At 44.3% G+C, this 22942-nt stretch overlaps 3 protein-coding genes across 5 annotated transcripts; 1 reads left to right on the forward strand and 2 right to left on the reverse strand.

The window, feature by feature from the left end:
* Window positions 1-1968: 1968 nt before the first annotated feature.
* Window positions 1969-10451, reverse strand: CPSF4 (cleavage and polyadenylation specific factor 4). Of its 3 annotated transcripts, none has more exons than XM_050966603.1 (8): window positions 10241-10451; window positions 8506-8556; window positions 7788-7940; window positions 6957-7052; window positions 6730-6823; window positions 5803-5875; window positions 4767-4859; window positions 1969-2615 (listed from the first exon to the last, which is right to left on the reverse strand). In XM_050966603.1, the coding sequence occupies exons 1-8, from the start codon at window positions 10341-10343 to the stop codon at window positions 2547-2549; spliced, it is 732 nt and encodes a 243-aa protein (XP_050822560.1). In that variant the 5' UTR covers window positions 10344-10451; the 3' UTR covers window positions 1969-2546. The 3 variants fall into 3 exon arrangements, with proteins under 3 accessions (XP_050822560.1, XP_050822559.1, XP_050822558.1); XM_050966602.1 differs by having other exon boundaries at window positions 4767-4862; XM_050966601.1 differs by having other exon boundaries at window positions 4767-4937; window positions 10241-10449.
* A 79-nt stretch (window positions 10452-10530) lies between these two features.
* Window positions 10531-19263, forward strand: PTCD1 (pentatricopeptide repeat domain 1). Its single transcript, XM_050966559.1, has 9 exons — window positions 10531-10578; window positions 10880-11437; window positions 13373-13513; window positions 13877-14095; window positions 14792-14893; window positions 15325-16098; window positions 16404-16520; window positions 17071-17253; window positions 17635-19263. The coding sequence occupies exons 2-9, from the start codon at window positions 10931-10933 to the stop codon at window positions 17812-17814; spliced, it is 2223 nt and encodes a 740-aa protein (XP_050822516.1). The 5' UTR covers window positions 10531-10578; window positions 10880-10930; the 3' UTR covers window positions 17815-19263.
* BUD31 (BUD31 homolog) lies at window positions 19205-22823 on the reverse strand. The gene is made up of 5 exons (XM_050966610.1): window positions 22715-22823; window positions 21778-21886; window positions 20961-21083; window positions 20504-20670; window positions 19205-19477 (listed from the first exon to the last, which is right to left on the reverse strand). The coding sequence occupies exons 2-5, from the start codon at window positions 21869-21871 to the stop codon at window positions 19427-19429; spliced, it is 435 nt and encodes a 144-aa protein (XP_050822567.1). The 5' UTR covers window positions 21872-21886; window positions 22715-22823; the 3' UTR covers window positions 19205-19426.
* Window positions 22824-22942: the final 119 nt, after the last annotated feature.

The following is a 22942-nucleotide window of genomic DNA, read 5'->3' on the forward strand; positions in this document are numbered from 1 at the left end:
GGTGCAAATATTAGTGGTCAGAACTTGTTTTAACAGGAGTCTTACTGGAGCAAAGGAAAAATCAATTGTTTAAGATGCCAACCGACACTTTATTGTAGCCACAGACAGGGCTGGCTCCAGGAGTTTTGCTGCCTCAAGCAGCCCCCCCCCCCCAAAAAAAAAAAAAAAAAAAAGCCGTGATCGCAATCTGCGGCACTTCAGCGGGAGGTCCTTTGCTCCGAACGGGAGTGAGGGACCCTCCGCCAAATTGTCACTGAATACCTGAAAGGGCTGCCCCAAGCACCTGCTTGATAAGCTGGTGCCTGGAGCCGGCCCTGGCCACAGATGCCTAAAACTTATAATCATAATTGCCTCATACACACAGTTTCTCTGCTAGAGGACCACTTCCACCGCTTTTATTCTGTACTGTTTTACTAAGAAAGATCTCCAGTAATGATTGTCTTCAATAGTATGTTGCTAAGCAGCTCCTACCACTGGTCCTAAAAGGCTTCCATAGAGTTGTGTGTAGAACTACCCTTGCCCAAGTGATGGTAAAGGCCGAATGAAAGCAATTGCGCAGTCTGTATTTGAAATGGAATGTGACAGATTATTCTAAATGCCAGGGACAAGCAACTATGTTAACGCAATTGGTTGTTTTTTTTTTAAATAAAGTGGGGAGGGATGAAACTTCTATAGCAGCAAATGTTTGCCAGCTAACACTTCCAGCCATGATGGTGAAAGTCTAAATAAGCAATGGAGTACATGGTTGTCACTTTAAAGAAGCACAGCTTCAATGTGCTTGGGACCACCTACATTAACAAAACACATCAGTAAGTAATGATGCCACTGTTCAGAAGGATGCAGGGGCGAGTGCTATATGGATAAATTACAAGAAGTTGTTTTGTCTAAAGCTAAGCTGTTAAGGGGGTACAGAGGCCCCTGCCTATTAAGAACATGGTTAGAATAAAGGTCTTGCTGGAGGATGGCAGGGGGCACTTCTGTGTTCAGCAGTATTATAAAGATAAAATTACTGTCTGGCTTGAAAAAAGTTACTTACACAAGCTGACCGTACTCTCAAGCAGATATGCTTTGGTTTACAAAGTGTAGACTGGGTACTTGCTTAGAGATGCACAGTTTCTAACAGCCCTGTGCTGGAAGTACAAACACAAATTTAGCACCTGTTTATAGACTTCAGGGACAGAAGTCTTGATGTGTGTGTTCTGAAAAATGCAGAATGTGCAGTGCTACAGTCAGCCAACTTACACCTGTGGATTTAATTTTAACTTTTAAGCCTGACTATCCCACTGTGTACTAGAGGGCGTATCAGTAAGTACAGCTTCTACAATTTTTTTTTAAATCAACAGTCCTGTGTAATCATTTAAACCAACAGAGGGTCTTATCACTTCCCAGGCATACACTACAGTTTTCCTGAAAAAATCACAACCTAAGTTTCACAGCCAACTTTAAAACAGGAAAGAAAAAACACAAAGGCAGATAAGCAAATGTAGATAGATGCTCGAGACTAGAAAAGGCTCACATATTCCAGATACAAGAGCTGGGCTTCTCTTTTCTTTTTTAATTCTGTCATTATTTCAAAGGGCCAAAGTCTTACAAAATTAAGGTGTTTTGGCTTGGAAAAACATGCTCTAAGAGGATACTCTTGACACTCAAGAGTCCAATCCAAAAGCAATCTCAAGAAAACATAGTTCCACTTATTTGTTTTGAGAGCCTGTGAAGATACTTGTGCAACTGATTGCTTGTGGGAATGCCAGCTAACTTCATCTGTTAGTATCCATACACTGTTACACCTTCAAAGCTACTTCAGGTCTGAGTTCAGGGTTGCCATGGTGAGAACAGACCTGTGCCTCTTCTACAGCCAATGCTTTTGTGATTTCAGCTAAAACCATAAATGTATATTCATTCCCCTAGAAGTGGTTTTCACATACGAGGACCAACTTCTCACCCTGCACAATAGCGAGGTGGAAATGCTTCTGGCCAAAGCAAACAAACTTTTATTTCAGTCAGACAGATACTTTACATCTTGGTACACAACATGTTATGTAAGCCATCAGAGGAGGTTAAGAAACCTCAGATTGAATAAGGGAACATAAGGCCTCCTTTCAAGAACTCCATGACAAGTTCCCTCACTGAAGTGGGAGGCATTTCAAGTACTAGTTCTTCCAGTCTGTCTTCCTCCTTGAAGAAGCATTGCTGAAAGGTTGGAGGTTCCCAAAGGCTATCCTTTACAGAAACACACTGGAGCAAGATGTGTATTACGCTGAATGCTACGTTGGTGAGGGTTTGCACATCTATTTGCCGTTAGATCTGCCTCCCAACTAGGCTCAGTGAAAGAAGGCAGAGGCCAAGATCTATTTTAAAAGGTTAAAACATAAAAAAATTGGACAGTTACAAAAATGTTTATCAGCAGCCAGCCCCTGGCCACAGTTCTTTCACTAATGGCGTTAAAAAACAAAACAAAACTGATCGATAGTTCAAGAAATAGTGCTAGGTGGAAACCTTTCCCCAATGTAAAGAACCTCCTTGCACTCTCCTCCCTCTATGCTGTTTCACTGTCCGCTTAGAAAGGCCAGGTGTCCTTTGGTGCATCTGTTGGCATAATGTCCTTTTTCACCACACTAGGAAGGAAAAAAGAGAAGTTATTGTGGCTTTTCCCAAAACTGCCTTTAACAAATCAACTGGCAAGTAGTTCTAGTTTGGAAGCGATGCCATTTGTACACAAGAGACAATATTCAGCAAGTTAATGCATTCTGTACTATACCATAAATGAGATTCTTGCCACAGACCCTTTTGAGGCCTCTTGACTGTTAGGACCAAAACTTGCCTGCCACTATAACCTGAAGACCCAGGTTTCATCTGATCGTTGGTGTTCTTGGCACTACCAGTGGGAAAGGACTGCAAAACAGACACTCAAAGCCCTGAGGAGATTTAACTGCATTACTCTGCTGTAGAGATGGGGGCTTTTTACCTGCTATATTTCAGCACCTGAAGTCTCAAGGACACTGCTCTGACCAGTATGTATGATGAACATAGAAGTTCAGATGAGAATCTCCTTGTCAGCCACCCTGGACTACAAGGGTAAAACACAATCTGAACAAAAGATGCTTTCTATGCTCTGAAACAAACAGCCTTCTAAGCCGTGAAGCCATGACATATTGTAGTCTGACTCTCCTACTTTCTCCAGATGTGCAATTTATTTGAATTACTTTCTTAAATCCCAGCCTGATAGCACTCTTTTATTGATGACTATGCGGAGAAACTGCTTAGCGTTGGGTAGGGTAGTGACTTTTCAGTGCTCCAGCTGCAGAAAAATGGAAAGTCGTGCATTGATGATAAAACCAAGCAAATGCACGACACGAGTCATGGGGTAACTAACTGAAATCAAAATATCCTTTATTTTCCAATAAAAATCTGACTGAAATGTTAGAACCCGTTAAACGTACAATCTCTATGCCTGGTGGGGAAGCCCTGTGGTGAGAGAGAGAACGGGGAGGGAGGGAGAAGAGAACTGCTGCTGCCCCCATATCCTCTTTTGTGCTGCTTTCCTGCTTTACCTTTGACGAAGGCAACAGCGCTGCACAGATTAGTCGTAAAAGAGCTTTGGAAGCCTATGACTTCTCCCCTGCTCCGACCCCCCCCCCCCACGATGACATACAACTAGCCCCAATTAGAGTTTCTGCTACAAAGGAAGTTAATGGCAAGACTCACAAGGATAACTTTAGTGGGTAGGTTTAGGCCCTTTGCCTTCACTGAAACCCAAGTCTTGTATTAAATTGGAGCCTTAGAGGTTCTCAGTGAAACTGATTCAGATGTTTGCTGTTATGTAGCCAGAATAAATGTCAAAGTTATAGAAGATGACGACGGAATGAGTCCAAAAATAGTTTTAGTTGTATGGTTGGATTATTAAGAGACTTAGTTTGGAATAAAGAAATGTTTAGGTTCATTATTAATGCTAGTGCTCATCTTGGTCAGACTCACTGAAAACAGTGGCTAAGAAGATCCTTTGCTACCTACAGTAGCATTTGGGGATGTTTCTGCAAAATGTTCATGGAAATTGAGGTTTCAGTTTCATTGAGGAGCTGCCTGCACCACTAACAGGAATTTGGGTTTGACGTCTTGTTTCTCGGTTTGGCAGGAGCTACGTGTGCTGTGGCAGACACATCTTCAGCCTTTCTGGATTTGACTGTGTATAGTCACTTCCCCCTGTTGTTTGGGTGAGTTTTTCACACAGCAACAGGGGAGAAGCCTTTTTAAAAATAGCAAAATGCAAGGAGGAACACTCAGGCAGGGGTAGCATCTGAAACTACTTTTAAGACAGTTTTTGAAACTGGCTCAATTTCGGGTTGACAATATCCTTTTACCTGGCACCAGTGGGGTTTTCTGTGATTAGCAAGTGGATCAGGTGCATTGAATCATTTCATACAGGCCACCGAGGGGCCATCTAACAGTCATTACCAACCCACAGACTAGGTAACTGGTAACCCACAGGCTCCATAGCTCAATACTAACTCCCTGATCCCAAGCTGCACCCACTATCCAAAATACATGTCTAATAACCAGTGCATACATTTCAATACTTTTCTTTACCATGTCAATGCTTCTTCACAGGCCCTGCTGCCCCAGCAACTCAACCACCTGTTCCCTTTACTGCAATCTGCACCAAGTTGAAAAGTGATGGGACAGGTGGCTAGCAGCACAAAGGATGCACTAGTAAGTTTAGGTGACTTTTATTTTGCATTTTTCAAATACAAACACCCTCTGAGAGTTACCTTGTAACAGGTGACCTGCTCCAGTGGCCGGGGACCTCTGTTCCCCACGTTGTTGCTTTGAGACTGCATAACACCGATGACTTGTGGGGTCCTCTGCTGGTTGGGAGAAGAGTTCTGACTCGTTAACTGGATCAAGGATGATGACCTTTGTAATGGCGGATTGTTATTTTGCTGGGAGGGAAGAGAACATCCCACACATTGAATGATAACCTTCTAAATAAATTCAGACGAAAATTTATCTGCCAGCCCAAGCATCAGAGATGAAAGTTCAGAAACAATAGGACATACAGGGCTTGACCTAGCAACCAAGACTTCCCTTACAAAACAGATCTACAGAGCTGGGCGAGGCTGCCAGATATGTCCATTAGAGCTCCGTGACAGGTGTCAAGCAGATTTATTATTTTAATTTGGCAGATGGTTGCTTGGAATAAAGAAAACACAGATGTATATGATATACTATGTAACATGGTAGTGCTCTGTGACCGAGGGCTTACACTGCAATATACGAGTGATCTTAGGACTTGTGCTTGTCAGCGTAGCAGAGCTCAGGTGCACTGCTTAATGCTTACACAGTGCCCACCTTCCAGACAGTCCATGGAACAGAACTGTCACTACTGGCCATGCATTTGCCCTCTCAGCTGAAGGAAGGTGGCAGCAGCAGAATAAGGAAATCAGGGGTTCAGCTAGAAGAAAAAAAAAAACAACCCCAGAATGAAGAAAGCAGCAATTGTGATCAATGCCAAAAGTAAGAGGAGAGAGGAAAAGGATAAAACTTTGCATTTTTATGGTGGATTTCCTCCAATGATCACACAGTTCTTTAAGAACTTTTGGTCAAATTTCAATATGTCTGTGAAATAGGAAAGGATTACCCCATTTTACAGATGTTTGCCCTATGAGTAGGATAAGAGTCCTGATGGCTTGTTCCTGTTCTAACCACTACACCACATGCCCTCTTTAAAAAGAGTGTCAAATTTGTTATCTAAATGAGTTGTGCTTTGACTGTGTTGTCTCTGGGAGAGGCAGGGAAGTCGTGTACCTTTTGCTGTGGTTGTGTTGGCTGAGGCAGTGGTGGTTGCTCTGTGGTTCCCATAGGCAGTTCAAATCGAGGACTGGTTTATAAACACACAAAGAGAAAAGACACAGAGAATTGATACTCAAACCAGAAATTGGCATATACTACCAGCACAGCACTGAACTAGTTCCTTAAAAGACAAATAACTGTCCAGAGAGCAAAGCAAACCTTTAGTTATCTAAACTGTGCTTCACAACAAGTGGACCTTCTCTCCTACGTTCTGCTGCTTAGCCTTTATAAACTAAAGTGGTAGGGGTGGTACTGAGACAGTAAAGAGTATTTCTGTATGCAGCTGTGAAGCATTCTGGGATATATACTCATCGAATCTGCAGTTGTCCTCACAACCTTTGTTTGATGTCCCAGAGTTGTGTGTGTAAATATCTAAACAGCCACTTGCCTCCTTAGTCTGATATTTGGAAAATGCAATGCAATATAGTAAATGTCCATACCAATTTTGACCACTGAATGAACTGACTCATATGCAAGGATTAAAAAAAAATATACTATGAAATAAAACAGTTGTGTAGCTGAAAGTGTAACTGTTTGAATAACGTGTCTAGAGTTAAGAGGACCAGATCAACTGTAATTAATCAAATTGCTTTGTACAAGTTGTATTGACCATGCAAGCACTGACTGACATTTTCAGTCTTCTTGGGGAACACTGGTGTGATTTGCCCAATCTCTTTTGATCATCCTGACTACAAATTCTTTTCACTTTTAAGAGGTAAACTCAAATATGAACAAAACTTAAGCTGTGTGGTACAGTACAGTTATTGTATCAGTGCTGCACGTGTTCTACACTGATGGGTGCAATATAGTAAGATAGACCTGATGCTTAACTGATCAGAGAGGAAACTACTGATGACAGAAAAGACCCTAGAACATACTCACTGCATGAATTTACAAGCGGGCCCCTCCGGACAGAATCCCACCAGGTAATTCACACAAATGACTCTTCGAGTGTGTCTGTGTCTGCAGAGGGGACCTACAACAAAAAACTTTGTGGATCACATATATTATACACATACTCCAGCCCCTACTAGTGGCACATATGGGAGGTGGATTACATTAGCCTCATTTTTATAGCCACAAAAGCAGCACTTATGCACCATACATACCGTGTTTACAGAAGCCTCTGTCATACCAGGGGCAGTCTTTGATCTTAGACTCTGGATCAATGTGCAAGAACGGACATTCTTTGTTACTGCACTCTCCTGTACCAAAGCCAAACACACACTTTAGGAAACAGAGCATGCGCGAGGTAGAATCCCCTCCCAAAACAATACCTCGGTCATCTAGTTCCAGCAAAACTGTCATGAATATTTCTAAATCCAGGCACAAAATCTGTTTGCCTGCCCTTTACCAACAACAACAAATATTCACTGCAGGCGAGTAAGATTTTGCTAGATTGGGTTATTTAGATGCGCATTTAAAAATAAAGTACACTGGGAAGGGAAGCAATTACAGCAAAACTAAACATGTAATGCAGCAAAAGTGTGGCAAAACTACAAATTACATGCTAACCTTGATCCAAGGAAACCTACAGGAGTATAATTTTCTAACAAGTTGCCTCAATATGTTAATTTAATTTAGCCCAGGTCTCCAGAGCTGAAGGTTGAGGCATTCAATTTTTGGACCCTTGAGCCTCCTGTCACTCATCATCTGCTGAAAAATCAATTCATGTAAAGACCACCTATTCAAGTTAGGGACAAGCTATGAAGGACAAAACGTTTTAAATGTGTGAAGAGTTAAGGGGGTAAAATACAATGTGGAACTAAACAGATCTGATCAGAGCGTGTAAATTACAATCTAACAAGCATCAGTAGCAGACAGAGAAGGGTTGAGAGGGCAGATGAAGCAGAGATGACAGGTATATACCAGGGTCCTCTTTACCAGTCATATTCCCACACCAGCAAGTGAACTCAATGAGAAGCCACAACACCCCTTACCAAATTTGGAGTAGAAATAACACTCAGGCATCTTGGTCATGTCATACTCATGAAGGAACTCACACTGGTCTCCCTTCTTGCACAGCCCTCGGAGCCAGTGTTTGCAGACAACTGTCTTTTCTCCACTGATGTGTCGGAAAGGACACATTCCTCCTACAGGTGGAGAGGGGAGAAGAAAGAATGAACAGTTGGAACTTCGTGCAGGCCTACAGGGCAATGGTGGTCCTTGGTTTGAATCCTAGAAGAGGAGGAGTTTCAGAAGTCTTGACATTTGCATATGAATTTACCATTTAGTGCTGGTGAAAGGTCCTGAACTGACAGCCTTAGAAAAGCGAGGTCTTTTGTTTATCCACATAGATGGCTGGGAGTTCAACTGCCAGGTCCTCTGCATGGCAGTCTCGTACCCAGTGCCTACCACTACCATTGCCCAAACCCCTCAAAAGGGTTTGTATGTAATCAATTCAAGCCTCACCCTCCTGAATTTCTTAGTTCACGCATCATCCATCTTATAGTGATCCCACCATTGCATCTTTGCTTTGGAGAGCTCTACTGCGTGAAACATAGTCCCTCTTGATCTCCATTTCACTGTCTCTCTCCCCAACCCCTGCAATGTAACTAGGGTATTATAAATTAAGATAATATAATTAATGAACTGCCAACAGTCCTATTTCTCCTATTTTTGTTTCTGTCAGAATATAGTATTAGGAATGTCACTTGCCTTTTCCACAGGCAGCTCTTAAAAAAAATTCACAGACAGCAGCACCCGATTCTGTGGAGAAAAAATATTCACAGTGAAGGTTTCTGAAACTCTGCAGCCATGTTAAAAGTGTTTCCTTCCATCTGGAGATGAGCTAGTTCTGGGCATCAAAAGCAGTCGAGCAGTATTAAAAATCCCCCTGGCAAACTGCATGTTAATGGAATATATGAACTTTCTTGTGCTGGTCTCAGCCATTTGGCTCTTCAGAGTATTTTTTGTTACTTTTAATTCAGTTTCACATTTGTGAAAGAACCTGTCCAGTCCTGGAGACTGAAATCTCATGCAGTATTTATCCACCAAACAAGTACAGCGTGGTCAGCAGCACACTGCCCCTTGTTAGGCACGACGACCCTGACTTAGAGCATCTGCAGTGTGCAAACAGAGTCAAACACAGGGACACTGAGGCTAGCCAGCACATATTGTTAAAGGGTGCCTCTCCTCCCACTACTAGTGTCAATTATCAGAACACAAGGTTTTGAGGCTCAGCCACAGACCTGGTGTGACCAGAAACAAGTCACTTCACCTCTCTGTCCAATCGTTTTCCCCATCAATAAGGTGAGGATACTAATGCTGACCTACCTCACAATAATCTGGTCCCTACTGTCCCTTAATTAATGAGATAAAGTCTGTTTTCAAGCAATAATCATGCAGATCAGACACCAAAATACAAAACACATTCCATTAGGCCATGAATGAGAACCTGTGGGGCCATCTGCCCAATGCTGGGGTGGGGAGAGAAGACATTAAAGGGATAATGGAAGTGTCTCCTCATGGCCTTGAGGGGAGCTATCCTCTAGGAAGAAAGATATGGAGAAGCCTCTCACACAAGGGTGGGGTGAGGAAAGGAAGGAGGAGGTTTTCCCCAGGGGAGGGGGGGTGTTTACCCCCTAGATCATGGGATGCAGTCTCCAAAGGAGAGGGGGGTGTTCCCCCCCAGGACCATGGAGTGGGGGCTCCCCAGGAGAGGGGAGTGTTCCCCCCCGGGACCATGGAGTGTGGGCTCCCCAGGAGAGGGGAGTGTTCCCCCCCAGGACCATGGAGTGGGGGCTCCCCAGGAGAGCGGGGTTCCCCCCTGGGACCATGGAGTGGGGGTTCCCCAGGAGAGGGGAGTGTTCCCTGCCCCCAGGACCACGGAGTGGGGGCTCCCCAGGAGAGGGGAGTGTTCCCTGAACCATGGAGTGGGGTCTCCGCAGGAGAGAGGGGTTCCCCCCCAGGACCATGGAGTGGGGTCTCCGCAGGAGAGGGGAGTCCCCCCCGGACCACGGAGTGGGGGCTCCCCAGGAGAGGGGAGTGTTCCCCTCCGGACCATGGAGTGGGGTCTCCGCAGGAGAGAGGGGTTCCCCCCCGGGACCATGGAGTGGGGTCTCCGCAGGAGAGGGGGGGTTCCCCTCCGGGACCATGGAGTGGGGGCTCCCCAGGAGAGGGGAGTGTTCCCTGAACCATGGAGTGGGGTCTCCGCAGGAGAGAGGGGTTCCCCCCCAGGACCATGGAGTGGGGTCTCCGCAGGAGAGGGGGGTTCCCCTCCGGGACCATGGAGTGTGGGCTCCCCAGGAGAGGGGAGTGTTCCCCTCCGGACCATGGAGTGGGGGCTCCGCAGGAGGGGGGGTCCCCCCCGGACCATGGAGGGGGGGCTCCGCAGGAGGGGGTCCCCCCCGGGGGTGGCGACGGGGAGCGGACTTCCCGGCCCCTCACGCACTGTCCATGCCGGGGAAGGGCAGGGGCTGCGCCCCCAGCTGCTGCTCCACCGCGATCTCCAGGTCGAACTTGATGTGGTCCACGCTGGCGATCAGCTCCTGCATGGTGGCGGCGGGGAGGGGGCCTGGGCCGGGGACTCGCGGAGTTGGGGGCCGGCGGGGCCACCGGCTCAGCCGCTCCGGACCGCCCGCCCGCGGGATGCTGGGATCTCACCCCTCCCCCCGCCGCCACCTCTGACCCCCAGCTCCCAGCATGCACCGCGCGGCGCCGCCTCCGCCAATGGGAAGGGAAGCCCGCCATGACCCCGCCCCTTCGCGCGAGCTGAGGCGAGGCCTGCGGGTGAGTTGGAGGAGGTTGTGCCGCGCGCTCCGGGGCTGAGGGGCGGGAAGGGCCGTAGCCCCCCCTCCCCCCCCGGGGTCTGGTCCCAGTAGGCCAGGGCGGGAGAGAGCAGCTCGTAAGGTGCATGGACACCCCGCTCCCCTCCGTCTCTGTGCTCAGGGAGGAGCCCTGGCAGCATGTGCGGGCTCCTGGGCTGTCTCCGCCCGTCAGCCCTGGCCTGGTGTGTCTCCCGCCCTCTGAGGCCCCCCTCGCGGAGCCCGTGAGGCGCCGCTCATCGGATCGCGTTTCTTGTTGGCTTTAGGAGATGGACGTTTCCGCTCGTAGCGAAGGGGAGTGACACAGGAGGCGCATCATGAGGTTCGCGCACTTGGTGGCCCGCCAGCTCCCTGGAGGATTGTTCTCCCTGAAATGCTCCTATCCCTCGGGGTGTCCCACTCCAGTGTTGTGGGCAACTCCCAAGAGCTTTTCCGGGTGTCCCAAAAATATATGGAGTCTGCTCGGATTCCTGGGCCAGAGACTGCAGTGCATGAGGCTGAGGCCTTTCAGCTCATCACAGGGTCTCTGTAAGTTACACAACCGAGACTTGAAACAGATTGACCCTGCCAGCTCTCCTGAAGCTATCAGGAAACATGAAGAAGAATCGGAAGAATCGGAAGACGGTGATGCAGATGTAGGCTTCGGAACACTATCTAATAAATTTTCTTCTAGAAAATATTTTAACAAAACAACATCAGAGTTGCAGAATTTAAGATTTCAAGCAGAGGAGGAAGAAGAGCCAGAATGGAAACCTAGACGTGGTCCTAAGAACACACCATACTGGTACTTTCTGCAATGCAAGGCACTGATAAAGGAAGACAAGGTTGGTTTCTCAGGTTTTGTAATCACTAGAGTAGTTAACAGCATTTGATAATTGAGGGGCGGCAGTATGATCTATTAGATTGTTTGTGGGACTGGGAGACAAAAATTCAGAAGTGGAGTTAAAGCCCAGTTTGGCTACCTGCTTATATGCCTCAGTTTCCCCAGGAATAGTATCTATCTACCCAATTCACAGGAGTGTTGGAGAGGATTAATTCTTTAAAGAGTGCAATGTGCTATGTGAATGCTAAATGGTTGATAGTGGGTTTATGCTCTAAGCTCAGATGATACCAAGAAAGAGAGGCTATACAATGGTATTGCACAACTGCAGAAAGAAAGATAATAATTCCCCTTATATGTGGTGTTGCTTTAGGAGGGTACTGATTCACTTAACAGTGTTGCTGGGGAAAAAAATCATAAAACTAGATTTCAGCAGAGGATGCAGAAATACTTACAATAACACTAGACCACTTTTCAATCCATTTATTAGAGCGTGGTTCCCATTTCATGGCTGGTGAAACCCTAATAAAAGTGTTGAGCAATGAACACTAATCTGTATTAGAGTATCTTTATAAACAGCACAAAAATGACTACTAGTGTCTTATCAGGTCTTGTGGCCTCTGAAGAGCACAGGAAAATAGCATTTTCATACTTCTTGAACCAAGTCACCAGTAAAGATCAAAAGCACAGTCCAGCTATATTCTTTTTTGTCCAGATGCCATGTTTAGAAGTTCTTCTTTTGTTGGACTCGTTGCCCCTGATCTGAAGCAGTGACTTTGACATCTGGGTCAAGGAAACATGGTAGTTGTTCCTTGACAGTGAGTAGGGAGAGGAAGTTGTTCATCCAGGGACCACCACAAACATACATAGATGCTGTAATAATGACATTAAAAGACCTGAAGAAGAGCTCTGTATAAGCGTGAAAGCTTGTCTCTTTCACCAGCATAAGTTGGTCCAATGGAAGATATTACCTCACCTACCTTGTCTCTAGACTGACCAGACAGCAAATGTGAAAAATCGGGACGGAGGTGGGGGATGATAGGAGCCTATATAAGAAAAAGCCCCAAATATCGGGATTGTCCCTATAAAATCAGGACATCTGGTCACCCTACTTATCTCTGTAAAAAGCATCAGTCCATCGTGATAACATCTGCAAAAATACACTACTACTTAAAATACAGAATATGCTAATAACAAAAAGTGCAACAGCAGAGTTCTGGTGCATGCCCTTTCTGTGTTCTTGTTGCTTCCATCAACTCTGGTGCAGCATAAATCTACCTTTGATAAGGAAAACACCCTGAGCTCAGGTGCTACTTCTCTGTTCAGTGACTCTCTACGTCACCTTTTGCAGTTCTTCATGCCAAGCCCTGCAGCTCTCTGTCCCATCTCCACTGGGCAAAAAAAGTCAATTTGCTAACCTGGCATCAAGTCCTTTCCTGCAGGTGAGAAGTGAGGCAAACAGATTCCAATCCATGTCATGGGGTGAATGTTCATTCACTTCCTGGTCTTTCTCCAGGCTAGCATGGACTGCGAGTATTGCAAAGCCATACTTGGATTGTATGCTTTTAGGGGCAGGGAACTGTCTCTTTTTTTTTCTGTGTTTGTACAGCATCTAGCACAATGAAGTCCTGGTCTATGACTGGGGCTCCAAGGCGCTATGGTAATATGAATAATAAATAATGATAATTGCTCTTAACCTCTGAGTGGGAAGGAGAGGGCCTCTCACAAGTCACCGTTTTGGGCAGAGGAATTATGATTGCATTTCTGTGGCTTCATAAGGAATGGAGGGGTAGTGGTTTTCATCCCAAGGTGAAGTATAAACATGCACCTCTTGTCTCATCACAGTGTGTCTCCATATTTGTCTATGTATCTGCTTTATTAAATGTTAGCTAAGGAACTGCTTCTCTTACCTTCTCATCTTTGTCTTTCCTGTCTGTAGCTGGCAGAGGCTCTGAAGCTGTTTGAGGTGCAGATGCTGAAGGAAGAGCGTCTGCAGCCAGAGGAAAGCAACTACACTATTCTGATTGGTGGCTGTGGCAGGGTCGGCTATGTGAAGAAGGCATTCAGACTTTACAATGATGTAAATATTATAGCTGTTTCCCTAAGAAAGGGGCCAGAGTCACTGACAGGTAGTACAATGGGGGTCTTTCATGAGTTAAAGTATAGCCATTCGCGTTCTGTCCCATAGAAAGAGCTCATTCTGGAGACACGTCCTCCAAAATGCCTTTCCATGGGTGTTTCCACTTTGCTTGGGGACTCAGAAGACTGGTGCTCAAGAATTTACTGTAGCCTTGAATCTTACATGTTGTATCTAATCTATTTTAGGTTTTCCTAATGTGCCCATCGCCAGGGTATCTGTACAAGGTGGAACTATTGTTTTTAATCTTAATTCTGGACTCTTTATTTAATATAATTTCCTTAAATCTTTCCCCTCTGAGAGTAGATGAAAAAGCGGGGTTTAATCGCCACAGACGCTACATACACAGCCCTCTTCAATGCCTGTGCTGAGTCACCATGGAAAGATTCGGGCCTGCAGAGTGCGCTCAAACTACGGCAAGAACTAAAGAGCAAAAATCTGGAGCTGAATCTGATAACGTATCACGCTCTGCTGAAAGTATGTGCCATCTGCTCAGATCTCAGGACATGCTTTGACATACTGAAGGTAAAGAGTATTTTCTTGTACTATACATATCTCCATCTCTAATAAAAGCACTTTAGGGAAGCATGTGGCTTTCCTTGCAGAGAGGTTGTAATTATGCCATGTTATATTAGCCTTTAAGCTTGGGGGAATAGATTTTAAAAAAAAAATTCAAAGGATCACTCTTTTGTACTAGCATTGAGTTGTGCAATCATACTGGGTAGTTCGATATCTTAAGTATTCAGTTTAAACAGACAAAAACGGAATTTTGCAGGCTCAGACTTAGAGGTTTTGAAATTCTGCTCTCGAGTATTAACTATTGTGTAAAGGTCAGGTTTACGGTCCCTTTTTCACAAATATGTATTCATCTAAAGCGATTGCTTTTGCCCCAAACACAGCTCCTCCTTGAAAGGCTGACAGCGGAGCAGCTAAGCAGTTCCTTCCCATATCCCACCCAGATTTCCTACACTATTCCCTATAGTATCTTCAGCTGGGGCAGGCTGAGATTGGAGTAGCTGTCAGATGTTGTTTTTCTCTTTTCTGCAGCCATCATTCTGCTTAAAATACTTGGAGTCCTTAGATCTCCTATGCAGTTTGCTGCAGATGTGTCTCCAAAAAGTGATTCCATTGAGCAGCAAGAGAGGCAGTACTTTCAATTAAGCAATCAGCTGCAGAATAAACTCCCTTGGTGTAACTGTAAGCTTCCTTTTCCTTCTCTAGGAAATTGTGCATAAAGGCCATGCTGTCACCACAGAGACCTTCAGCTTCCTTCTCATGGGCTGCATAAAGGACAAGGAGAGTGGCCTCAGATATGCCTTGCAGGTCTAACTCTATCCTGTGTTTTGCCATTGAAGTGTTGCTTTATTTAACTGTTGTATTTCTAATTTGGGATTGGAACCTGCGGGAGGGGCCTTTGGAGCTGATGGAAGTAGAAGGTGCTTAAACTGTAAGCTCCTCAGTCAGGCTTCTTATCTGATGCCCATAAAGTGCCATGTGCACTACGGGATTGTACTAATAATAGTTTGGATGGGTGTCCGGTCTGTGGGTGGAGGTCTTTTCTGTTGAAGAAGTGTATTCATTCCAGTTTGTGCAGCTAGAAACCCTGATGGTGGGTATCTAAAATGTTACAATAATTGGGTCTAAATATGACAGATTACTTCTAACTAAAAATACCCCACTTCTTTAATGCTGTACACAGTTCACATACATTAACTCTGTCTAAGCTTCTCTCCTTTTTTTCCCTTTCAAAACAGGTTTGGCGACAAATGACTAAATTGGGAATTAAACCTGATGGTTACATTTACAATTTGATGCTCCATGCTGCAAGGGATTGTGGAATAGGTGACCCAGTTGTGGCTTCTGACTTGTTGCTAAGAAGCACAGATGAAAACCCTACTCAAGTAAAGCTCATATCGGGTAGGCGGGGTCAAAAGGTGAAAGGTCAGAAAAGGAAGGGAGCAGACAGTGGAATTTCTACTCAGTTGGATGTGGAAACCATGGAAAAACAAATATTTCAAGAAAATTCCAGAAAAGCTGAGGAACACTTAATCAGCCATGGAGACAAAGATGTGAGTGAGGTTCAGGCTGAGCCAGGAACTGGATTAGCTGGTCTCACTAATAAGACAGTAGAATGCAGTAGGATTGGAGACTTCAGAAGAAACCAGGCTATTTCAGATCCGCCTCAGACAAACCGAGGTCAGTTTTTTGAGCCTGCTTGTAACCTGCCCAATTTGTTGGACTTGAAAATCTCCAATAAGAACTTGGTTTCCTTAGGGACCGTAGCAACGGCCTCTGATAGACTGGCTTTGATGGGGAACATGGAGGGGTTTTTGAATAAAATGAAAGAGGACAATGTGGCACCCAATATTAAGACTTTCACACTGTTGGCTGAGCTGATTGAACCTCTGAGCCAGTCAGAATCCTCTTTATTGACAGTCTTGGATGAACATAAAGTGAAAGTAGATGTGACCTTTTTTAATACTTTGTTGAGAAAGAAGAGTAAACTGGGAGACCTAGAAGGTGCAAAGGTAAGAATAAGAGCCCCTAAATGATGAGTATACTGCAAATTTATCTTCATACTGGTGTCATGCTAGCTGCCTTTTAACCTCTGAGATCAACTCTCCACTCACAGCAGAAGGCACAGAATCCTGTATTCTCTCCCGCTCCCATAAGGGACCTTTAAAGTACTTATTGGAGCCTTGACGATTCTGTTGCATTCTCAGATAGCAGCCTTCTGTCTAAAGAGAACTAGATGGAACTTCTTTTGGAAACAGTCAGTGCTGCACCTTAAATCATCTAGAATGGTCTGATACAAAAGTATTGTGTTTTGCAGGGCATGCTGGCAGCTTTAGTGCAGAGGGGAATATCACCCAACATACAGACGTTTTGTAACTTGGCAATAGCCTGCCACAGAGAGAGAGATGGACTGCAGTTACTTTTGGACATGAAGGTACAAAAACTACAGCTCTGGCTACTGGAAAGTATTACTACTTTGTTATTGGGACAGGAGTAACTGGGGGATTCCTGCAGTCAGTGATCCTATACGTTTCTCTACATGAGCTTTCATGGAGGCTAAAGTAACAGAACTCCCTCTAGTCAGATCTTCTGCAACTCCTCCTTTGTGGTACAGTAGCATAGCTTAATGCATGGGTCATGGGAAGGAGGATTGGACTGTAAACTTCACTAGTACTGTACAGATAACCAAAGCCATAACAGGAAAGGCAGCTGCACTCCCTATGCAATGGACCCTCCCCCTTTATCTGCAGTGGATTTGTGACACACGTCTCCCAAAGTGCATGTTAGCAGGCAAAAGTATTTATGCTTCAGCTCTTGCACTCTTAGCCTAAGTGTGATGTGACTTGCCAGCACGGAGGTCAAACAACATTGGTCACAGATCCTCAGTTAGAATGTGCTCATCTCTCTCTCAGGCAGAAAGGACTGCAGAGATCAGCTCTATAGTAGATAGCAGGCACTAAATTCTGTCACTGATGTGTTTTCAGAAGTCTGGGATTACTCCCAACACCCACATCTACAGCACCCTTATCAATGCAGCTGTGAAGCAGTTGGACTATACTTACCTCACAGAAATCCTACGAGACATGAGAAAGAACCAGGTCCCCCCAAATGAAGTTGTCATACGCCAGCTGGAGTTTGCAGCTCAGTATCCACCTCAGTTTGACAGGGTAAGTACCACAGTCATTTATTAGGACCAGGACCAATGTAACTGATGAAGGCGGAAGTGAACGTTGTAATGTGGAAGAGCACAGATGAGACTAAACTGTTTTGGATAAGGACTGTCTGTTTATATATTGCCTAGCAGGAGAGTGAAGTAATTTTTAAGTTCTCTGCCTTTCCTCCCTGCCCCAATAAAACTATATCTTCCTCATCTACCATCTGTTTTAACATTAGCTGAAATGCTGACAGAGAAGAGTACAGTGCAGCTGCCAAATATTTTCTATATTGGCTTAGTAGTGGTGTATTCTGTCGTCTTCCTATTTGCAGAATCAGAGCAGCCTAGTTACTCTTCCATAGTATAACACGTACTATTGGGTTTTCACTTGCAGTATAAGTCAAAGAACACATACCTGGAGAAGATTGATGGGTTCAGAGGCTACTATTTCCGCTGGCTAAAAGCAATGGTAGCAGAGGAGACTCCGCACCCATGGGCAAAATACAGAACTAAGGATTCAGCTGCCAAGGGCAGTACAGAGGACACGCAGCCCCAGGGCACCAGAGAACAGTAACTATTGAGAGCAAGTCTGTATTCTCCCTGTGTGGAATGTGCATTACATCAGATGCTGGAACTACCTAGACAGGAATTTGGAGGGTTGTTTCCTTCAGGTGTCTTATAGCTGGCAGCACTGTACTTGTATGTTCTGACTGTTTAATAAAGTATCATCTCACCAGAAAGGAGAAATAAGAACCAAAAAGGACTGGATGGTCATCAGCACTGCATAGCTTCCCACCACTGTTAACAGATGCTTAGTTACTAAGTGGCAAGCTTGTGTTAAATTCTGTAAGAGGTTTTAATTGTCAGAGTTGTTAGAAACAACTACTCAGTGGTTGTCTAATTCATCTGCAGAGGTAGATCATAAGGCAGTTTTTGATTCCATCTGTGTCTGTGTCCAGGCACCACTGAAGAAAAGGGCCTTTAGACCTGAACAACAGCTGATGTCTGCTGCTCCCTATAAAAGGAAACTAGCATCTTCTTAGGGAACTATCACCCCTCAAACTTCAGTAACAAAGGAAATGTAAAAAGTAAGACCTTTTTTTTCAAAGGTCAAAACACTTATTAGATGCAAATGTTTTGCTATTAATTTTCCACAGAAGCACTTCCTGCTGTTTTTAGTAAGGATACAATGTGATTACATGTAGCAGAGGAGATGAAGTATATGATAGAGAGAGAACTTAAAATGCTTAACACTAACAGCTGCTTGTGAAATACAGCTGCTAAGCATTTGTAACATTGACAACCTGAGGCGTTTTTGGCTCAAATAGGAGACGATACACATTTGACCCTAGGTTACTTTCCTTACTGTTTGCCAAAGGGCGTGATAATTTCATGAAATTAAATACTCAGTTTGTAGGTCCATACTGTTCCACTAGACTTATGCCATTCCTGTTAAGCAATTTATTGAAAGCTGCCTTCCCCTCCACCTAGAGAAGTGTTCAGGGCTTGAAAGTTGGCGGTCTGGGACTTGCTAGATTTAGTAACAGACAAGAATTCCAAACCCCAGAAACTTACTCCTAACAGAAAGCTGTAACCCAGGGAGAATGAGGAAACTTGATTTTCCAATGGTACAACACGCAAGCAAGCCAACTAGCCTCTCTAGTACTGAAATTTGAAGTAATAGAAAACCTGTACAGTAGTTTCTGTATACCTGCCTCACTATCTTGCTTTAGGGAGTCACTTTGTAATTAGGACACTACTATTAAAGACAAAGGGATAGTTGTACAAACTCAGCTTCCAGGATATGGCATAGAGTTGTCATTTGTTAAGGATTACACCCCATTCACAGGTGCCTCTACTACTGACAATACAGCTCTGCTGCCAAGAGCCACATGCCATTGTGTGTGTGAATGTGTAATCAGTCTTTGAACTGCCTTATCACAAAAGATTATGCTACTCCACTGTGAGGGGAGGTAAGATTTTATTTTAAAATAAAATGGTTATACAAGACTAGTCAAAATCATTCACTACTGCATTTTATGATCCAAGTGGGCATATTGCTGTTCAGACTGTTAAAGGAAGCTTCACTCACTGCAGGGTTTATACAAGACAATTATAGCAGGAATAGTCCATGATGTGGAATAAGCACTTTTCCAAACCCCAAAAGTGTCCAGTTTTTAAAGATTTCACCCAGAGCAGCCTCTGCATCCACAGTGAGTGCACTCAATGATTCTCCCCTATAAAGCAACAACAAGCATTAGTAACATTCCAGATAAGTTACTTTATATCGAGAACAAGTGTTCTTAATAAAAAACTAGTGCAGTATGCTACATCTCAAATGGGAAGCCCTCTGAAGCTTCCATAACTGAGTTTCCTGCTACTCTACATACAGTCTTCCACCACCACTTTATGCAACATTATGCAGAGGCTATACAAGCCTTACCTTCCCTCAGGGGATGAAGCAAGAATCAGGCATTACTATAAAAACAAATGGAAATGAATATTCTACCAGGAAAGATTATAGAATCCTACAGAACTAGATTTGGCCAAGAAGTGCATTAGTGGGACTCTGCTGTCTGGAACAGTGAATATCCCCTGAATGTTAATTGGTCCCTTGACTAGAACATCTAAGACTATCAGTTTTCCTTCCTACGATTACAAATTTTCATCTAAAGCAGTGGGAACTTCTGCACTACAGCTATGTTACAAGCTCGAGTTACCAAGAAGAAAGGGAACACATCAGAAAGTAGACAGCTGTATTTCCTTTTGGGTATTTAAGATTCCTTTCACTGTCCTTTGCCACAGTCAAATCCCTCTCAAAAATAGCTCAGTCTGACTTGCAGGAGACAAGAACCGTTCTTTGTTCTGTGTTTGTGCAGTGCCTAGCACAATCTGGTCCTGGTCTATGACTAGGGCTCTTAGATGCCACAGTAATATATGTAATTAGGCTCAAGACACTATGTATAGGAAGTCAGTGCTCTGGTCTCAAGTGCTGTTCTAGCACCCTAAGCACTGCACCAGAATTTTAGTTGGTTACATGTGGAGGTAACTGGGGCAAGCCTATATTAGCCCCTTAATGTCATTTTCATGGGCAAATGCTTCAGGAAACAGGAAAAACATAGGATAGCCACTTAACAGCAGAATCCAGTGGTAAGAAACTAGAAATTGATACTATTGTCAAAGGTAGTAGAGGAAATATAATTACAGTAAGTCTTAAAATCCAAGCAAGGAAAATAGCATCAGAGCAAACAAAAAATTCATACCACTTCCAGCTTGCTTTTTGGGACCCTGCAAATGCAGTTAGTTCCAAAGTTGGTATCCCGAGTCTGGATACAGCGCAGGCAGCAGAGGTTCTCATAACCCTGTTTCTTCCACTTTGCAATCAGGTTTTTGTCAGCGTATCCTTCTCTGATACAGTACTCATATAGTTCTGCACGAGAGAGGTGACTGGTGAGCACCACAGAATTCTCATTGGGGGCAGATAAATGAACAGTTTGTTTAAAAAGTTTTAGTCTTTACACTGAATCTAGTTCTCATTGCTAGTTCCACTTGCTAGCAAATACAGACAGGGAAAGTCACTTTTTTTTTTTTAAGAACAATTATTTAACCCTTTCCCATCAATAAACTAATTCTGGTTTACAATCACTGCCTAATGATTCAGACACTCCATATGGAAGCTGTGATCTCTTCACCACAAGAGCAAATATTTAAGCTTTTTACCTCTGCTAATAGCTTTTCTCTTATAGAAGAGATCAAAGATGTAGCGCGTTTTCTGGTGATGAATTCTGAAGATGGGCCAGAGGGATTCAACCTTCCTCTTCCCTTCATGAGGCTCAGTCTCCGCTGAGGAAAGAGGGCACAGAAATCAGATTTCACTGTCAGTGGCCTACAAGTTATACAGCACTATGTAGCCTAAAAAAGCACAACTGTTCTGAGAAAAAATGTGTAGTTTTAAAGGAGTGTGGGGAGATAGTCAAAAACAAAATTCACTGGAGTAAAAATACACACAGGAGGTATTTAACTCATTCACTCCCTTTGGAAAGGAAGTCAAAGCACTAAAGGGATGATGGTAAGGAAAGTATAATGATTGGAAAGGACAAGCACATCTGAGTACCCATGAACCCAAGAGTGACAGCACAGACTAGAACTAAACACTGCTGGCCTTTGCAGTGCAAGCTTCCCCCTGTAGATAGTTATATCAGTGTGCTTCAGTCCTGGCCTACAGTAATCCTTAGAGCTTGGGTGGTGTACTATAGACTCAGAACAATATTCATTTCAATTTATTCTGCCATGTCCCAACCCCATGTGCCTTAAATTAGAATTAGGAATTTGTCTTCTAGGGGGTCACTTTCAATGCAGGAAATTAACACACTAAGTTATCACCATCAAAATATTTCATCTTCATTATTAGCCCCTAATGAAAAGAGATTTAAAAAACCACACTTGCTGTCCTTTTATAAAATGTGTATCCTGAAGCTCTTAAGGATTGTACAATCACAGGGTCACATGCTAACCAGCACCTGGCTTCATGACTTACCCTCTCTCATTTTCTGGTCCAGCTCATCCAATGTTGGTTCGATCAGTTCCCAGCCATCCGGAGGAGCTTTCCTGCTTCTCTTTACTTTGGGCATATTCTCAAAAAAAGGCTGTTGTAGGGATAAATGCAGGTCAAGTTTCAATAGTACTTATGTTTCCAGATATCATAAGGTCATCATGCACCCCCACCCCAAAAAAGCAGAAGGAAGCCCTTAAGACTTTTCAGCATTATTTTGACTCCCTTGCAGTCATCACCCCTTTTACAATGATAAAGATAGAGGTGGGTTGTTTTTTTTTTATTTAGAGGTAAATGAAACTAAGGAACAAACAAATGACATGGTCTTACGCTTTTTAAAAAAAACAAAGTGTTTAATGTGTTTCCAGTGTATAGGAGGAAGGGAACCTTTCCTATTTCCCCTTTTAATTCATATTCCTTCACTTCTGAGGGCCAGCCAGAGCAGGTTTCCCAGTTAATAGTACTTTACCCTTCTCTAATACCTTCAATCCAAAGACCTATCTATTATGCTTCACAAATTTCTGAGATATACATTGGCATCATAACTGCCATTGTAAAGGCGGGGAAGCCAAACATCATCTGGCAAGTCAGTGACAAAGCTGGGAATCCCAGAGTCTTAGCTCCCCTCACATTTGCTTTTAACCATAGACTGGCCCTGCCAAGTCAAGGAAACCGGAGTTTAAACATGCTGGGCTGAAATCGGGAATATTGATCCCTAGTTGCGTGTAGTATGAGATCCAGCCCAGACGCCCCAAGGGATGGTCGGAGCAGGCGCAGGTCTCTCGTTACCAGGCTCTCAGGGAGAACACGCCACCTCTCACAATAAGGCCTAGTACCTCCTGCCCTACTCTCACCCCGCCCAGCGGCGTATCGGGCAGTGCAATGCGACCCACAGCGCTCTCGCTGAAAGAAGGGAGCTCACCTGCCCAGCCGGTGATGAAAAGAGACGATCGCTAGTTACAGCTTCCGCCTTTTCAAATCCGTCGCTTCCCTATGGCGTCACAAGAAGGTGGGGTCCTTCCGCTGCCTAGTCGCTTTAATGACTCTAAACTCACTCGCCGTTTTCTGGGTGGGGAGCGCAAGTTTATTTCGTCACAGCAATCCTCGCGTGCATTTGGTGTCCACTGTAATGCCTGCAAGGAATTTCCCT

This window comes from Gopherus flavomarginatus, chromosome 9, assembly GCF_025201925.1.
Source record: "Gopherus flavomarginatus isolate rGopFla2 chromosome 9, rGopFla2.mat.asm, whole genome shotgun sequence".
NCBI classification, from domain to species: Eukaryota; Metazoa; Chordata; order Testudines; family Testudinidae; genus Gopherus; species Gopherus flavomarginatus.